Raw genomic sequence first — 18,117 nt, forward strand, 5'->3', positions numbered from 1 at the left:
GGCCAAGAAATTTCCATCATAGAGAAAGCTTGATTGCCAGTTGAGATTAATGTTGATGGCGTTTGAAATATATATATTTGTAAACTTAATACTGAGAAAAGATTCAAAGATTTATGTAAATTGCAATCAGCATTCAAGTATGAATAAAGTATAAAAGAAGTACCATTCTAAAGTCAACAATGAAATTAAGACACAATATCAGCCACCTTTATAACAATTCATATAAACCCCAAATAACTACTCTTCTACGTATTGAGACCTAAAATCTCCTATTTAAAGAAGATAGAAAGGCTACAATCATAAAAATTTTGGATAATAAAACTTCTTCAATGTTGAGCACAACTCCTAAATTTAGTATGTTGTTTCTTCACCATAATATCCACTATTATCTTCCTGCCTACAGTTAAATAGGTAACAGGCTAATTTCCATCTTTCCGAACAAGTTAGCTAAAAAGGATTATCCATTTCCTATGTTTTCTTGATTTGATCGTCGAACGCGATTACTTAATCAAGAAGCTCCATACATTCCCCACGTACACTGCTAATGACCATAAAGCAAGACCAGCAGAAACATACAGGAGAAACACACCTGTAGACACTAGAAAGCCTGGCCCTGTGAGGCTGTTCAAAGCACCAGATAAGCCATACAAAACAAGATAATCAATTTATTTCTTTGTTAATATCATTAAAAAGTTGGAAACATGGATGGGAGAATCACCAAACCTGGGATCTCTGATAATGAGGAGTATTGTTAGCGCTGTCATTTGAGTTGCTGTCTTCCATTTTCCAAGATTATTGACCGCAACTGCCTGACAAAACATTGCAGTTAGTCAAAATCAGGAGAGATTATTGCCTGTGGCATCCGAACCGTCCGGAGGCGAATCCGGACTTGCCATGTCACCCGGATGCAGTAGGCCTCTGAACAAATCCGGATACCGCTCGCAATAATTTTCCAGAATCAGATGCTGTAGAAATAAGATCTCCAATTTTTGAGGAAAAGCATGAAAAATGAAGCGTAATGAAAAAAATTAGGGGAACTTAGCATATATATATATATATATATATACTCTATAAAATTATTATATATTTACATATCTAGCAACTAAATTTTTATATTTACATAGCGGATGAAAAAGTTATGTTTTACCTTAAATAAATTGATTTTAGTGATATTTTTTATGTGATTTGAAGATTTGAGAGTTATATAAGTAAACATAAAGATTTAGAAATTAGATAAATAAATACATAGAAATTTGGGGTATGTATGTAAATCCCTCTTTCTAACCTCAAGAAGCTTGCTACTCTGTGAGGCAGCCCATTCCCTGACAGCAGACATTGTTATCTGAAATGGTAAGGAAATTATATGTAGTTCATGACAGTAGATTGGTTAGATTTAAGGAAATTAGAACCAGTTTTTTGTTCATACAGACCTCTCTACTAGTAATAGCAATTGCAGGGACTGTCAAAAGCCATGGAACTTCTCCAAAGATGGCCACCTCTAAAGGTCTCGTACACAGTAATACCAAAGTGGCAGCAACCATAAGCTGTGTTTAGTCATCATGCAGAAAAGAAACTGGGTTTATTATGTCACTTGACATCCAAAATATAGATGTTACAAACTGAAGAAGAATATAAACCTTATCGGCTACAGGATCCAAAAATGCACCAAACCTAGTTCCTAGCCGCATCTGTTATACAGGAAAACGGTCATCAAAGACGCAACAAGAAAATCAAACCGCAGCGACGAATGCGAAGACCTAACTGATTTTTACACACCTTACGAGCCAGATAACCATCCAGCCAGTCTGTAAGTGCCGCGACAAGAAAGATGCTGCTAGTTAAAGTTGAAGCCCATGAACCATTCATGTGATAGGCTATATACAAAATAAAACATGTTAACCTCTTTTGGAAGCAAATAAAAAGGTAAAATATTAAAAATGCAGATAGATGAACCATCAATTTGCTATTTAGAAATAATTACGAACGGTTTTAGCAAACTTTAAGTACTTAGGGAAAATACTCCCATACCAGTCAATATCACAAAAGAAAAGGCATGAGACAAAACCACTTTCAAAATCCCCAAGCTTCACAATATTTTTTAAACTTCAATAATCATATGTTTTATAACGTTAAAGATCGTTTCATCATCTATAATATCACGACAAATCTAACTTGCATCATAAACTTGTAAGGGATGGCAGCAAAGCAAACCATGGACATTTCAGTTGTTTTAAAGAGATTCGCAGAGTAAATACTTTGGTATTATTTGGCTGTCAGTTGTCAGTAAAGTGAATGCAGGGTTTTTTTTTTTAATTGGGTATAAGTAGAGTAAAATAAAATCAATACATTTTTAATACTTAGAGGCTATTTGGTTAGGTGTATACAGAGCAAAATAAATTAGAGGGGCATTGACTTATTCTGGAAAGAACTTGGAGACATGAATAATTCTAGAGCTTTATTTATCATTTGACTTTGATGATCACAGCAAGGAACTACTATTGTCTAGCCACCATCATCGTCTGGCTACCATCGCTTAGCATTAGAATCCATTCATCATTGTTTGATTACCATCGTCAAACACCATCATCCTAACTTCATCGTCTAAAAATTGTAATAATTTTTTATTTGAAATCAAGGCGCCTCTAATGTAGAGAATGAGGACTTAGATAGAAATGCACATAACTTCTAAATAGTTTCGTATGAATCAATTTATTTTTTTGTAGAGTTCAAATTTATACTTTTATTTGCATACTAATTATTATTTACATGATTGATGGAATCACAACAACCGTCTAGTGCGCTCAGTGCTAAATCCAAGAAGACAAAAAAAAATTTATCGAGCCTAAAATTTGAATGGGTAGCTGATACCTTAATAATTCTAGAGCTTTATATACCACTTGACTTTGATGATCACAGCAAGGAACCACTTATCTAACCACCATCATCGTCTAACTACCATCTCTTAGCATTATAATCCATTCATCATTGTTTGACTACCATCGTCAAAAACCATCACCCAAACTTCATCGTCTAAAAATTATAATAATTTTCGATTTAAAATCAAGGCGCCTCTAATGAAGAGAATGATGGTTTAGATAGAAATGCACATGACTTCTAAATAGTTTTGTATGAATCAATTTATTTTTTTGTGGAGTTCAAATTTATACTTTTATTTGCATACTAATTATTATTATTATTTACATGATTAATGGAATCACAACAACCATCTAGTGCACTCAGTGCTAAATCCAAAAAGACCCCAAAAAAAATTATAGAGCCTAAAATTTGAATGGGTAGCTGAGTTAATACAAATAATGTGTGAGTATGTTATGCAAATATGAGGAATGCTCAAGGCTTCAAAGATGTTGTCTATCAAAATGCTGCTCAAAAGTTAAAAGATAAATTTGGGATTAACGTTATAACAAATCAATATAACAATTAAATTTTAAATCAAAGAACTATATGAAATTACATCCAAGAGTTGAAAAATAAGTTTGGAGTAATTGAGGATGATAGTCAGATGGATCAAAATGTGTTTCTATCTTTCATTCAATTAAAATTTCAAATTTAGATTACTTTTTTTACAAATATAACAAGACCTAATGCTAATGCTTTCTATTATGGATAATTATAGGCTTTTCTCAAAGATGCAATCTATTTGAATATTCGTGTCTCAAATTATATAGAATTATGAGAAAGTTTATGGGGAAGGGCAAGAACGGAAGATTAAGCTAGGTCAGGAAATTGCCAAACTCCATTTGATATTCAATAGATTAAGATATTTGACTTTATAGAGACTACTATAATAATACAAAGGGGCTTTAAATAGCCTCATACAAAAGACTCCAAATAAAAAATGACACAAATGCCCTTAGGCTTACACATGACCACTCCCATACAAAAGGGTACAAAGGGAAAATAAATAAACACACATAAGCAAATAATAAAATGCATGAAAATAAAATACATCGACTCAAAAATATAACGAATCGATCATGGTCGTAGATTGGCGGCCACATCGCTGGTAAACTTTCCATGATGAACTGATGTCCCCATCACATCATCTTCTAAGGGTCCCATCTATAGGAAAAATAATAAGAGGCGTATTGATGATCATAGTCTCCGTGACTATATTATCAAGATGGTTGATAGTGTAGCTTAAATTGCAAATGCAATTCAAACAACAACAAGAGCTTCTGAAAAAAGAAAAATGTTTATTGAGCTCATGACAAAATTATCTAGCATTCCAGGATTTTTTGAGAAAAAGATGGATGCCATATATGATAACTTATCCAAGAACACAACAATGATTCATTTCTTCTTATCAAAACTAGTAGAGTCAAAGAGTGGGTATATACGAAAGGAGTTAAACAAATGATTTATTTACATTAGAATTGAAGAATTTGGTATTTTGTAACTTTAGCACTTTTTAGCGGGTTTCATTCCTTAGCAATGTCATCGGTTTGATTATTATTTTATAATTCCAGTTGTTTCCGTCATGAGAGTTTAGGTGCTTGATAATAATATATATATGGAGAATAAATAATGAAGAATATATCTTTTGAATGCCAATAGTGATGTCATAGCCTTTGTAAAGTATGTCGAGTGTTGAGATTTTGGGCCTATATCAAACCAAACACTTAAAACTTAAAACCCCTGTATTTGATTTACTTTAGGCCCAAAATACATCCAACTAAATAGCCCCTTACCACATTCAACTTTTTAGGAATCAAACGTACTAAGATTATATCTCTTATCAAATGCATAAATATAATTTTAAGCCTAAAGATAAATGTGTTGTAGGTGTCTAGAACCATAACTTGCCCAATTTGTTTAAATTGTATTAGTTATTGTTTGATTGATTGAGCCAACTATTATTTCTTGCTTCTAATTGATAAGATGGTGAAAAATTTTTGCTTTAATTCCTATTCAATGTAGGATATCTCAGGATCTATGGTTCCTAATGAAATTAAACAAGGCAATGAATGAATCCAAAGCAATTAATATTTAAAATTATGTTGCAAAGATTATCAATTAAAAAATTACTTGCTCTCTTTTGATGCAAGCAAGAACTACATAAAATATACCCCAAATAAAAATCTAATGATTAACATAGAAATTCAATGAAATCATGAAACAAAAAAAATCACAATTCAATTAGGATTCACTCCGCTATAAGAAATCCAATTATGGCTATTTTGACTCAAATCAAGCAACTGGTGAAACCAATATCAAATCATTTGGGTGAAAGATAACAAGGTAAAGCATCATTGAATAAGGAAATTGAAGCCTCGTATCAGTACAAAAAGAAGACAACCCAAGAAATATATAATTGCATACCACACTTGAAGAAATTAGCATCAAACAAGCACACAAGTCTAAGAGAAAATTGAAATTTTTATAAAGCAAAAACTATCCTCTACATGCCACAAAATGTAATATTTATAACCATTAAAAAAATAAAGTTAATAATCCTTGAATTTTTTCGAACACAAATTGACATTAAAAAGCTGCAACCCACCCCACAAAAACATGCATGATCTAACAAATGAATTAATGCATCCAAGCATTAAAATCATGTGAAGGAGCAACAACATATTATAATCAAAAGCACGGGTGAATAATAGCAGGAATAGCAGCGGAGAGTAAACATAGACTAAGAAGGCATAAGCATGAGAACATAACAACTACAACATGAAACAAAGGTAGTGATAGGGATATGGCACGGGAGCAACATGAACAGGATCAGGCAAGGAGCACAAGACCGACGGACTATTGCTGAATACCTACAAGTTCGCAATAGGAAGGAGATTTGCTTCACTAACCCTCTTCTTTTCTCATCCATCAACATTACTTTTGCCTATCTATTTTAGTAGTGGATTTTTCAAATAAACATTTCAGAACTAATAGAACTATTGCATATTATTCTCCTCTTTTTCAAGACCCTCTTTTCCTCAATCCAATGTTTTCATGTTCAACATTATAAATCACACATTTGAGTTGTATCCAGTGGTACTTGCCAAAGCTCAACTTCCAACCATATAAAAATTAAAATATTTGATGCAATTTTAGAGCTCCACCACAAATAAGTCTTAAAAAATAAATGCATTGCAATAATTTTAGATTTATTCGAAAGGACTTAAAATTTGGAATTTGTTCTTAAAACGAGGAGAATGCACTTAATATCCTTGTGACTATAAATAATTGAAAGCACACAAAGAAATAATCAATGCCTACAAAAACAAACATGTTTTTTTTAGTTATTAAGTGTTTGAAATTAAAAAAAAAAAACTGCTATGTTTAGTTATCATGTGTTTTGAAACAAAATCCGCATGTGATCGGGAGATTATGCTCAAAAGCTTTAAAATGTCATACCTTATATCAAGGTCGTATTGTGTCATTCTATGTCTATGTTTTTCTTCACTGCAAGGAATAAAAACTTGAACTTTCACAATTTATTATGTTTTGGATGTTCAAAACTTATCAAGATTTTCCCTAAAACAAAAGAGTTATATGGTCCCACGACTCAGGATCAATGGACAAGGTATAAAATCATTCCTTTCAAGTTATGTGCTACTATTCCACTTATATTCACCAACCAGTTTCATCCGAACCACCAAGAAAAACATAATTGAGCAAGTACATGAATTGATCAATGTATTTTAGTTTGAGAAAGTACATCACTTCTCCAAAAATCGGATGCACAAAATAGTAAGAAAACCCCTTCAAATTGAGGTTAACTTTACAAGATAGATGAAGTTTCCAATCCATGATAATGACTTCTGACTTCTTCTAATTCTCCAACCATCTCATGTTAAGGGAAAGTCGACTTAGAAAAAAATAAGAAAAAAATTCTTAATAAATAATAAGGTTAAGGATAGTCAAAAAGATCAAGCCTGATAGTCACACTTCAATTGAAATGAGAGGGAAACAGAACACAATGAAAAATTACATGAAACTTTAATTGAGCTTTTTTTTTTCACTCCATTAACTTTAAGGAATTCATAATAAAGCTTGGAAATGTCTGTTCTAGAAAAAAAAACAGCATACTATGAAATACAATTTTGTGAGATTGATTACAACAAGTGGCTCAGCTATTGACTATTGATTATGTCTTGTGAATGTCGTTATAAAATTTATCATCTCCATGCTTAGGCAGACGTATCTCATCTCCGTGAAGGCAGAGGTAAAGCAGTGAATATCAGCCCCTTCCTAAACTCCACATTAACAAGAGCTCTATATATAGGTAAGCTCTTTAGCCATTGCTTTTGACTTATTCAATCATATTACCACAATATCTAGAGCAAATAACACCCACAATACTATGCTCTCTCCAAAAATATTATGAAACGTAAAAGAATCTGCCTTGTAAAATTGAAGAATACATATCACAAGTCTTCAAAAGCATTATTATAATAGTAAGTGAGAGAGAAACAACATAGTGATCAGATTAGACAACTGGGGATTTGTTATTAAGTGCACCTGAAGTTGGGAAATAGTGTATGGGCTTGTTCAAAAAGGTAATTAAAATTACAAGGTGCCAAAGAAAATGATGTAAAAGAGATGAGATTAAACAAACCCACAGCAATGTATCTCAGGCAAGGAAGACAAGTTAGTTAGCAAGCATACTGAACTGGAAGTACAAGCTTTGCAACCAAGGAAGCAGATATACCAAATAAAATTGAGGCATGCATATCATAATATTTACAGTTATTAATGTAGTTGTATGTATGAAGATAGAAGAACGATGCAGTGATTAGACAATACAACCGAGGATCTTGCTACGAAGGGTCTCTAAAACCAGGGAATGTTTAATGAGACTTATTCAAATGACACGGTATCAATGGAAAACAAACTACAGATCGGCATTTCCGATTGGCAATAGTATATATGTATTAAACCAAAGATGGGATCACAAATATAGCATAAAAAGCCATATAAGAAGAACAAAACAGATTATGGAATTTTTTATTTCTATGTTATATATTTAAAGCAGGGCAAATTATTAGATGCGTTCGGTCTCTCTCTGTTCTACGGTAACCTGCGCTTTACTGTAGTAAAGCGCAGGTTACCGTAGACAGAGAGACCGAAGGCAGAGTTCGGTCACCTGACGCAATAATTTGCCTTAAAGCAGAGAGTAGCCCTAGACAAAAGTAAAAAAAAAAAGTTAGAAAATTTGGAAGGAGTCAATGTTACATTCAAGAAAGATAACAAGCATAGAGGGCTAATGAAACTCCATCATATGGTACAAAAATGTCACAATCAGTAGAAGATCGATGCCATGTCCGATAAACTAAATCAGATGGTCCTCAAAAAAAGATAATAAAATTTATAAACCTAAAGAATAGCTAAACAAAAGGAGTTTTATCCTCATTCAGAGAATCCAAAAAGAGGGAAAGAGGATCTCCGACCTCTTCAACAAGATCAAAGATTCCTGGTGCACCCTGAAATCAGAAAGCGGTTAGCTTAATTCAAATTCATAAACTTTAAACAACATTGATCATAGCATTTTGAATATTAATATCAGAAATAAATAAAACCAAAATGAAAATCGTGTCAAAACCATGTTGTACAGCGAACTCACAAACGTTAAGAAACTAAACCATGAGGGGGAAAAGACAGGAGGATCAAAACCTACTGCTTACGAGAAGCGGGACGGCGGCGACTCTACCAAGCGTGAGCACCGTCGGCAGCGTCAAAAATCCGGCCGAACCCCCTTGTTCCTGCTGCAATGGATGCAAGTTCCCTCCGTCCATCTCTGTCTCTTCTTTCTCGCCTATATACGGATGATAAAGAGAATCCATATCTTGCCCCCTTCTCCCCTCCCTCCCTCCGCCCTCGGCCCATCTTCTCGCGTCCCCCTCAAAACTGCCCCGATCCGAGAGAAAACCCGGCACGCGGCTCTTGACACCCAATTGCGCGACGCCGCTTTTTCCAGTCCGCCGACCGCTTATGCTAAAGTCCATGGTTGTAGATTTCGTATTAGCACGGAGACTGACACCAGTGTCGGCGGCGCAGACTGAAAAAGAATCGCGGAGAAATAAAAAACAGCGATCGGTTCTTCGTGATATATATATCTATCGAAAGAGGTGACGATGAAAGCAGTGGAGCAACATGGCTCGCACGACGCCACGATGACCGACCTAGGTTTTCGGGTCAAATCTGGGGCAATGGCCTTGGTATGAGCGCGCGCTAAGTGTGCGACGATCCAGCGTTGAGGGAAAAAATATCCTATGCGGGAGATTAATTAAAATGTGCTACATTACTTTTTACTCAATATTGATGTTCGGAATCGTTATGCATCGAATGACTTGATGAGTTTTCACACAGAATAATTTCTCGACTTTGAGTAACGGGTTGCCCGATTCAACAAAATTTGATTAAAATTTTTACACTTAGGGATGATCCGAGTAAATATTAATATTAAATATAAACATGATTAAATTTTTGACCTGAATTTGATATGAAATATTGACCTGGAAATGAGTTGGATGTGAAGCCCTAATATTACAAAGGGCCTATTTTCTTACTTTCTTTTTAACCTAGCTTCTAATTGATATGGTCAAAAACTCTCATTTCGACAATCGCAAGCCGTAAGGATTCCGAGTTCCTAACTTATGGTTCTCCTTTTCAATCTTTTATCATTCGCATTTTCTTCTCTTCACATGCCTCAAGCCATTCGTAACTACAAAGATTTTAGGTTTCATATATCGTCTTCGGATTTTTGCCATTTGCCTCTTATCCCCTTTACAAGCCGCAAACACCCTAGCTTATAATATGTATGCATGTATAATCAGATTGGGTACATGTTATTCAAATTCTTGCTAAGTAGGATTTAAGTGACTAGGTTATTATTTGAGTCATGTTCGTGTCAAGTAAGTTGGGTCATATCAAATTCGGCACTAACCCAAAGTCAACATAAGAACTCAAATGGGCACCCCTATATATGACACTAAACTTGTCCATTTAGTGCCTATGAGGTAGTAAGCTAAATGAGTCAAAGCTCTAGCAAGACTTATTTGACCTTGAATTTGAGTAATTCATCGAATTAAAGTTTCAGTTCTTGCAAATCATTTATTATAAAAGAGACAATGATTTCAATTCCAATAGCACTAACAATAAAATGATAAAAAGAACGAGAAATGAAAACATCAATGATAAAAGCTGTTTTAAGATGTAAGAAAGAAATATATAAATTTTAAAAATTTGTAACAACTTTACTCTTCTAATATTAAAATTGTTTTATATTTTTAATGTATTGTATATTAACATTTATTTTTTAGCAAGCGATCTCATAAGCTAATAAGCCAATTCAATTGAACAATTGCTTTCATTAAAGATTTTCCTTTAATGTTATCGAACTCCTTCGCTTTATAAACATTAAAAAATACTTAAAATTAGAAGGTGGAAAATCCCAAACTTTATACATGTTACGATTGCTTTCACATTGAATACTTAGCAGTGAAAAAGATTTTTTTTTTTATTCGGTTGTTGGTCGAATCGTTTAGTTGCTTGTATATTCATGTACTTTGATAATATTATGTGAATCTATATGCAAAAAAGAATACCTATTATATAATTCAAGTTGATGGATGATATGATATAATACTCTATGCAAGATGGTGGGCTAAAAAACTTCTCTTTAAATGAACCCGGTACAAGATATGATGAGAAATTTGAGAAGACATTATATGATTATGATTTAAGTGACGACTCTTGTTACTGTTATATTAATATGACATTATGATATCTGGTATGTGATGCTGTACAGGCGACGCCGCTTTTTCCAGTCCGCCGACCGCTTATGCTAAAGTCCATGGTTGTAGATTTCGTATTAGCACGGAGACTGACACCAGTCTCGGCGGCGCAGACTGAAAAAGAATCGCGGAGAAATAAAAAACAGCGATCGGTTCTTCGTGATATATATATCTATCGAAAGAGGTGACGATGAAAGCAGTGGAGCAACATGGCTCGCACGACGCCACGATGACCGACCTAGGTTTTCGGGTCAGATCGGAAGCAATGGCCTTGGTATGAGCGCGCGCTAAGTGTACGACGATCCCGCGTTGAGGGAAAAATTATTCTTTGGGGTGTAGGATCTCTAGACCAATTAAAATGAGTCATGTTACTTTTTATTTAATATCAAAGCTTGATACTACTATCTATCGAGTGATATAACGTATTTTCATACAAAATAATTTCCCAAGTTTAGGATATTGAGTGACGGGTGGCCCAATTCAACAAAATTCAATTAAAATTTTTTCACTTAAGGATGATCCAAATTAATTGTAACCTTAAATATTAACATGATTAGTTTTTTGACCTAAATTTGATCTGAAATTAACCCGGAAATGAGTTGGACGTGAAGCCCCAATGTTACAAATGGTCTATTCTCTTACTTTCTTTTTAACCTACCTTCTAATTGATACGGTCGAAAACCCTCATTCCAACAATCGCAAGCCGCAAGAATTTCGAGTTCCTAACTTATGGTTCTCCTTTTCAATCTTTTATCATTCGCATTTTCTTCTCTTCACATGCCGCAAGCCTTTCACAACTACAAAGATTTTAGGTTTCATATCTCGTCTTCGGATTTTTGTCGTTTACCTCTTCTCCGCTTTACAAGCAGCGAGAAACACCGTAGTTTAATATGTATGCAGGTATAATCAGGTCGGTTACATGTTATTCAAATTCTTACTGAGTAGGATTCAAGTAACTAGTTTATTATTCGAGTCATGTTCATGTCAAGTAGGTTGGGTCCTGTCAAATTTAGCATTGACCAAAAGTCAACCTAAGAACTCAAATGGGCACCCCTATATATGACACTAAACTTGTCCACTTCGTGCCAAGTTGGGAGAATTTTGAGTATGAGGTAGTAAGCTAAATGAGTCAAAGCTCTAGCAAGACTTATTTGACCTTGAATTTGACTAATTCATCGAATTAAAGTTTGAGCTCTTGCAAATCATTTATTATAAAAGAGTAAAAATGATTTCAATTCCAATAGCACTTACAATAAAATGATAAAAAGAACGAGAAATTAAAACATCAATGATAAAAACTATTTTAAGATGCAAGGAAGAAATGTATAAATTTTAAATATTTGTAACAACTTTACTTTCTAATATTATAATTGTTTTATATTTTTAATGTATTATATGTTAACATTTATTTTTTAGCAATCCATCTCATAAGCTAATAAGCCAATTCAATTGAATAATTGCTTGCATTAAAGATGTTCCTTTAATGTTATCGAACTCCTTCACTTTATAAACATTAAAAAAGACTTAAAATTAGCTGGTGGAAAATCCCAAACTTTATACATGTTACGATTATTTTCACATTGAATACTTAGCAATGAATTTTTTTTTATTTGGTTGTTGGTCGAACGGTTTAGCTGCTTGTATATTCATGTACTTTGATAATATTATGTGAATCGTCTATATGAGAAAAAGATTGGCTATTATATAATTCAAGTTGATGGATGATATAATATAATACTCTGTGCAAGATGGTGGGCTAAAAAACTTCTCTTTAAATGAACCCGATACATGAAGATGAAAATTTTAAGAAGACATTATATGATTATGATTTAAGTGACGACCCTTGTTACTGTTATATCAATATGACATTATAATATCTGGTATGTGATGCTGTACAAGTGCAACGACATGACATGATTAGTAATAAATTACACCTTAGGATATATATGTGTATAATGTTATGATGCTTAGATATGATGCTTCAAATGATACGATGTGATATTAAATGATAATGTATAAGAATACATTATCATTTTAATAGTTTTTTCATACATATTATCATTATATGCATGATAACTTCATATGATACATAATGCAAGCATATATGATAACACTCCTTAACATGATATGATGCATAGTATTGATGTATATAAACATGATGCTTTAGAACATCTCACTTATAATGTGTAATATCTATACATATACAATACATGTGATGATACATTAATATGCATGATGATATGAAATAACACATAATCATATAACTTCAACGTGACGATCTTGATCATGATGGCATTTTGCCTTATAAGGAGGGGAAAATGCAAATTACATGCGGAATTTCCATTGGATTTCTAACGAAATTTAAAACTTCCTAGAAAATAATAATACATTTATAATTTTAACCTTTTTAATAATTATTGGTAAATTAAATTAACTAATTTGATAATTTATTATCAAATTAAATTAACTAAATTAAATATTATTAAAATAAATAAAATAGTTTTAATAATTATTGTTAATTTAAACTAGCTAATTTAAATATAAATATCATGATATAAGAACTCCATTAGATTTTTCTTTTCGACCGAGTGGATAGGCATTAGAAATTCTTCGGAGAAGCAGCGTTCGAACCTCACGCAGGTAGCAGTCAAGCGTTGACGTGGGTAGGTGCGACACAAGCAAACTGGGTTCGAACTTCGCTATAGGCACGAGCCTACGGGTTGGCCCAGGTAGGCGGCCCTGTTGGTTGGCCCCTGACAGGTGTGCAGTTAGGTAGGCTCACTTGGGAAAAATTTGAGTAAAATTTTTCATCAGTGTTTGTTTTACAATATATATTTTACCGGCGAAAAATTTTTCGTTGGAAATTTTTCATTCCGACAAAAATTTGATGATTTCCAAGATGAAAAATGCTGCCATAAATCAGCCATTTTTCTATAATGTGATACATGTATAAGAGTAAGCATAGAAATATATTAGTTCAATATATGATTAGTTTTTTTTTTCTAATTCAACTGATAATAACATGTATAGTGTTATGATTTTATTGAATTAAATAATAAATACAATTGTCGTTTTCATGTAGCCTACAGAGTTGTCCATTAACTCTATTTGTTTACATGTTTTAGGAAAGGGTAAAATACTTGCAGTGTAGATCCAAAGAGTTGTAGGTAGGCGTTTTTTTTTAATGATATAAATGAATTATTTTGTAATCATCGATTGAATATATTTTGTTTAAGATGATAGATAGTTGTACAAAATACAATTTGATATGAATAGATATGAGATACGCATACATATTGGATGATGTTTTCTTTCTATATATTGATGATTTTTAAATGCTATATTATAAATTTAATGATGAAAAATAAATTCTTTGCAGTAAAAAATTTTAATTAATTGATTTGTAAGACATTTGACCTAATATGACCCCTCAGGATATAGGGGTGGTGTTGGGTTAGATCGTGAAAGCTCAACCATTCAATCTCACGCATGACTTCACCTCTTGTCGAAGATGATAAAAAATCCCACTCAATTGCTTGTCGGAATATCTCTCTTATCTCTCGCTTCCGATCTCAATGTCCCTCTTTTCTCCCCCCTCTTGTAATTTAAGGTGCAGAACCTCTTCTCCTCCTCGCAACCCCAAGTGACGAAATAAATATAGTCAATTCAATCAAACCAACTGTAGTTTGCCGGATTTTTTTTCTCTCAAAAATATTTCATCATAGAAGAGCATGTCATATAAAAATTTATCATCCATCACTTAGAAGTTATGCATGGGAGTGGTTATTTTAGCAATGCGGGAGCCCAACTAAATGTTTTAATAAATCAATAAGTAATTTATTGCTACAAAATTCACATTAAGCTTGAGGAGTTTCCATGCGGCTGCATATAAATATATAAGTATATAACTATACAAATAAAATTAGGAGAATTACGGTTAACATTATTTTATTTTTGTGGTATCACATTTAATAATTATTTTAATAAAATTTAATATAAAGAAAAGGACTGCTGCAATTCATATCAGCCTCACCAGCGTGTTGGCAAATAGCACAATCCCATGTGCTGAATTTGATGTTCTCGCACTTCCACTTCCAAAATCATACGCGCCAGTGCGATCTTTCTCCTCGATGGACAAGTCACGTGGAACTCACGTGAGAGTTCGGCACGTGGTCCCGCAGGAATCGGCAAGGGAAGTACCGGAGGAAGATTTGAACACCATATGGGGAGAATACGGCCGACCAGTGGAGGCGCGTGATTATTCACCTGTGCCTGGCACTTACGGCGAATTATTACGTGTGGTGTACAAATTCGTTTCAACTTTTAAGGCGAATTCAGATATGTCATATCATCCCGATTCTGATGTATTCAGGTGATGTGGCGCATCCGGATTCACCTCCAAAAGATCTGAACATCGCATATAATAATTTGTCGACACTTACAAAGTGAATCCGCTCTATGGTGAAAATCACAGGGACTTTGTCTATTAGCCTCCAATGAGAATTCTTTGATCTTATTATGGTGAAAATCCGCTTTTGGTGTTTCATCTCCTTAGTGTCATTTGAATGTAAAGTTAAAATTATTCATTTAGAGTGATTGATTCCGAGTTTTATTCATCCTTTGATCTCTTATGATAGAGTTGATCTTATTATGCACTACATCTAAGATGATTGATTATGTATTAGGTTGTTAGCTGGCAACATATTCCAAACAAGCATAAGCTCAGAGATATTGGCACACCTCAAACTCTTTTTCAAAAAGAGTATAAAAAATTCAAAGCTATGTTGTAAACTTTAAAGATATTTTTGAATGAAGGATTGATATTTTCAAAATATTTGTGGGTTTTCAAAAGCACACTAATTGTGGAGTTTAGAATATAAAAGGTACAATGCACTATCCCGTATGACAAAATAGTCGTAGGCCTTTATATTCTATGCAAGCATGCCAAATGGGAGAGGGACAAAAATATATGTGGTAGTAGAGTAAAAAAATATAACGTCTTAGGAATGTACGCATATCTAACTCACAAGCAAATAGTTAAGAGAGAGAAACACCAAAAGCTTTTTTACGTGCAAAACCCAAAAAGGGAAAAACCACAAGGCCTGACCCATATGAAAAAATTCCACTAAGTATGGTTGGATTACAAAGTTTGATTCACCCATTTACTTGGATACACTGTAATTATAATAGATTGAAGAATCAGACAGAAATCTGGCGTTGATTGATGAAAGGACGAAAATAAGGCAGTGGTTGAGAAGAGCTTCAGTGAAGGTCAGGAATAAACTTTAGCGATGGTCGGGAAGAAAACTCTGGCGATGGTTGGGAAGAAACTTTGGTGGTGGTCGATAAGAAAAACTTTGGCGACAGTCGGGAAGAAGTCCGACAACGGTCAGGAAGAAACTTTGGCGGCGGTCCGGAAGAACTCCGGAGGTGGTCGGGAAAAACACTGGTGATGGTCGGGAAGAAATCTGACGGCGGTCGGAAAGAACTCCGACGGTGGTTGGGAAGAAAACTCTAACGATGGTCGGGAAGAAACTTCGGCGATAGTCGATAAGAAAAACTTTGGCGATGGTCGGGAAAAACTCCGGCAACGATCGAGAAGAAACTCCAGCGGTGGTTGGTGGCAAGAGAGCTCCCAAATTCCTCCCTTTTCTTCCTTCTTCTCTCTCCCTCTCATGAGAAGAGTGGGGGTTATATATAATTTTTTGAGAGTGGCATGACTTGTAAATATATGGACGATCAAGGTCAAAATAAGAGTGGTTTGAATGGACGGATGATATTGATCCCCTTGATCATAGACCATTTAATTATCATTTGAATGCCTTAATGATATCAAAATTTATTGATATTGGGCTCATTGGATTCGTTTGGTCAAGCCACTCGATTTGATTATAAGCATGTCATATTTAGAGTTTGTTTAGTATTCCAAATTGAACTTTGAACATTTCAAATATGTTTTGAACCCTTGATTTGGACTCAGATATAGCTGTTTTTGGTGTTGATGGGTTCATCTTTCTTAGACGTTCAGTTTGACTATAAGTTTGCTGAAATCAGAATTTGGATGATCCCAAATTTAATCTTGGAAGCTTTTCAACTCAATTTTGCTTCAAGATTCATGCTAGATCAAGATTATTTATGGTGACGTATCAATGGATAATAAAGGCTTTCACCTGCACATATCAATTGATAATAATACACATAACTCAATAGTTAGAAGATTTTCTCCTATTTAATACATCATATCGAGTAGGATTTATTTGATGTGGGTATCGATTTCCCACAAACGTAAGCCCTCATGGTTATTTACATCTTAGGCCTCAACTTAGGAAAACTTTCGATTAAGAATTCTATTTTATTTTCTTTTAAGTTTGGCGCATAATGGAATATCCAGGCTCTCATAATCTAATAGAATATGGGTACAATCGGGCTTTTCAACATACATGTATCATATAGTTACTCGACCATTCCAAATAGGAGAAATCAAGGGAGAAGTTATCTCATACCAAGCACGCATGGGAGAAACATAGAAGTGACACTATCAATGTGACATGGATGTGTAGGATTTACAGCCTTCGAAGAATGGATAACCCATCCAGTGGTAAGACATATAATAATATACATATATCACCAGTCTTTGACATGAGATCTATAAATGACATACTGTACACTCGGTACTAATGCCAACCACTTAACTAATACCAAACACCGTGGAGGAACTTATAACCTAAACCCGAATAGGGATCTAGGAAGTCCCGACCTGGATTTACTACCCTAATTGAAGAGGGGTACGAGCTAGACTCTACATAGCATCTCAAATCCATGAAATACAGGCTTATGCACGTGCAATAATGGTAGAAGGCACAAAAGGGAAATGACATCTTGCCCAACCATGAATGGTACTATACTATGTAAAGTGAACTATCCCTTTATATTATAAACGAAAATATATAAGCTTTGACTCAGGTTATACATGCATATGTAGGGCTAATAAGGATTAGCCATTAGTCACTATGAAGTGAACAAGTTTGAAACATTAATTATATTTTAAAAAGTGACCACCCATAAGAGAGCATGCATTAATTGTTTTTAAAGGGTTGATTTTAAATCCTATGTTCATTTTTATCTTGGTTAAACAAATTTTAATTTTATAGAAAACTTAACATCATAAATAGCTCAACGTTAACTCTATTCGAGCCACTCCCAAGCAAAATAAAATAAGAAACCTATAAAAAATATGCAGTTCTAATGCACAATCAAAGTAAACACACAATAATTAAATAATAAACAATGGTCATAAATGCATCTGGGTTCTGCAATACACCCCAGAAAAAAAAGTAGCTGAGCTCTAACATAATTATAA

At 33.8% G+C, this 18,117-nt stretch overlaps 1 protein-coding gene across 3 annotated transcripts; it reads right to left on the bottom strand.

Annotated features, from left to right (window-relative positions):
* Positions 1-140: 140 nt before the first annotated feature.
* LOC110109611 (cardiolipin synthase (CMP-forming), mitochondrial-like) lies at positions 141-9,096 on the bottom strand. 3 transcript variants are annotated; one of them, XM_020840769.2, is made up of 7 exons: positions 8,639-9,093; positions 1,777-1,805; positions 1,638-1,688; positions 1,431-1,544; positions 1,286-1,342; positions 724-809; positions 141-621 (listed from the first exon to the last, which is right to left on the bottom strand). In XM_020840769.2, exons 1-7 carry the CDS (start codon positions 8,964-8,966, stop codon positions 501-503), a joined length of 786 nt encoding a protein of 261 aa, XP_020696428.1. In that variant the 5' UTR covers positions 8,967-9,093; the 3' UTR covers positions 141-500. The 3 variants fall into 3 exon arrangements, with proteins under 3 accessions (XP_020696428.1, XP_020696427.1, XP_020696429.1); XM_020840768.2 differs by having other exon boundaries at positions 1,777-1,874; positions 8,639-9,080; XM_020840770.2 differs by having other exon boundaries at positions 481-621; positions 724-805; positions 1,777-1,874; positions 8,639-9,096.
* Positions 9,097-18,117: the final 9,021 nt, after the last annotated feature.

This window comes from Dendrobium catenatum, unplaced genomic scaffold (assembly GCF_001605985.2).
Source record: "Dendrobium catenatum unplaced genomic scaffold, ASM160598v2 fragScaff_scaffold_716, whole genome shotgun sequence".
Lineage (NCBI taxonomy): Eukaryota > Viridiplantae > Streptophyta > Magnoliopsida > Asparagales > Orchidaceae > Dendrobium > Dendrobium catenatum.

Coding starts and splice junctions, on each gene's coding strand:
- LOC110109611 (XM_020840768.2), bottom strand. CDS start 8,966: ATGGACTTTAGCATAAGCGGTCGGCGGACTGGAAAAAGCGGCGTCGCG. Junction 1,689..1,776: donor ATGGTTATCTGGCTCGTAAG/GTGTGTAAAAAT, acceptor CCTGTATAACAG/ATGCGGCTAGGAACTAGGTT. Junction 622..723: donor CTCATTATCAGAGATCCCAG/GTTTGGTGATTC, acceptor TGCTTTGAACAG/CCTCACAGGGCCAGGCTTTC.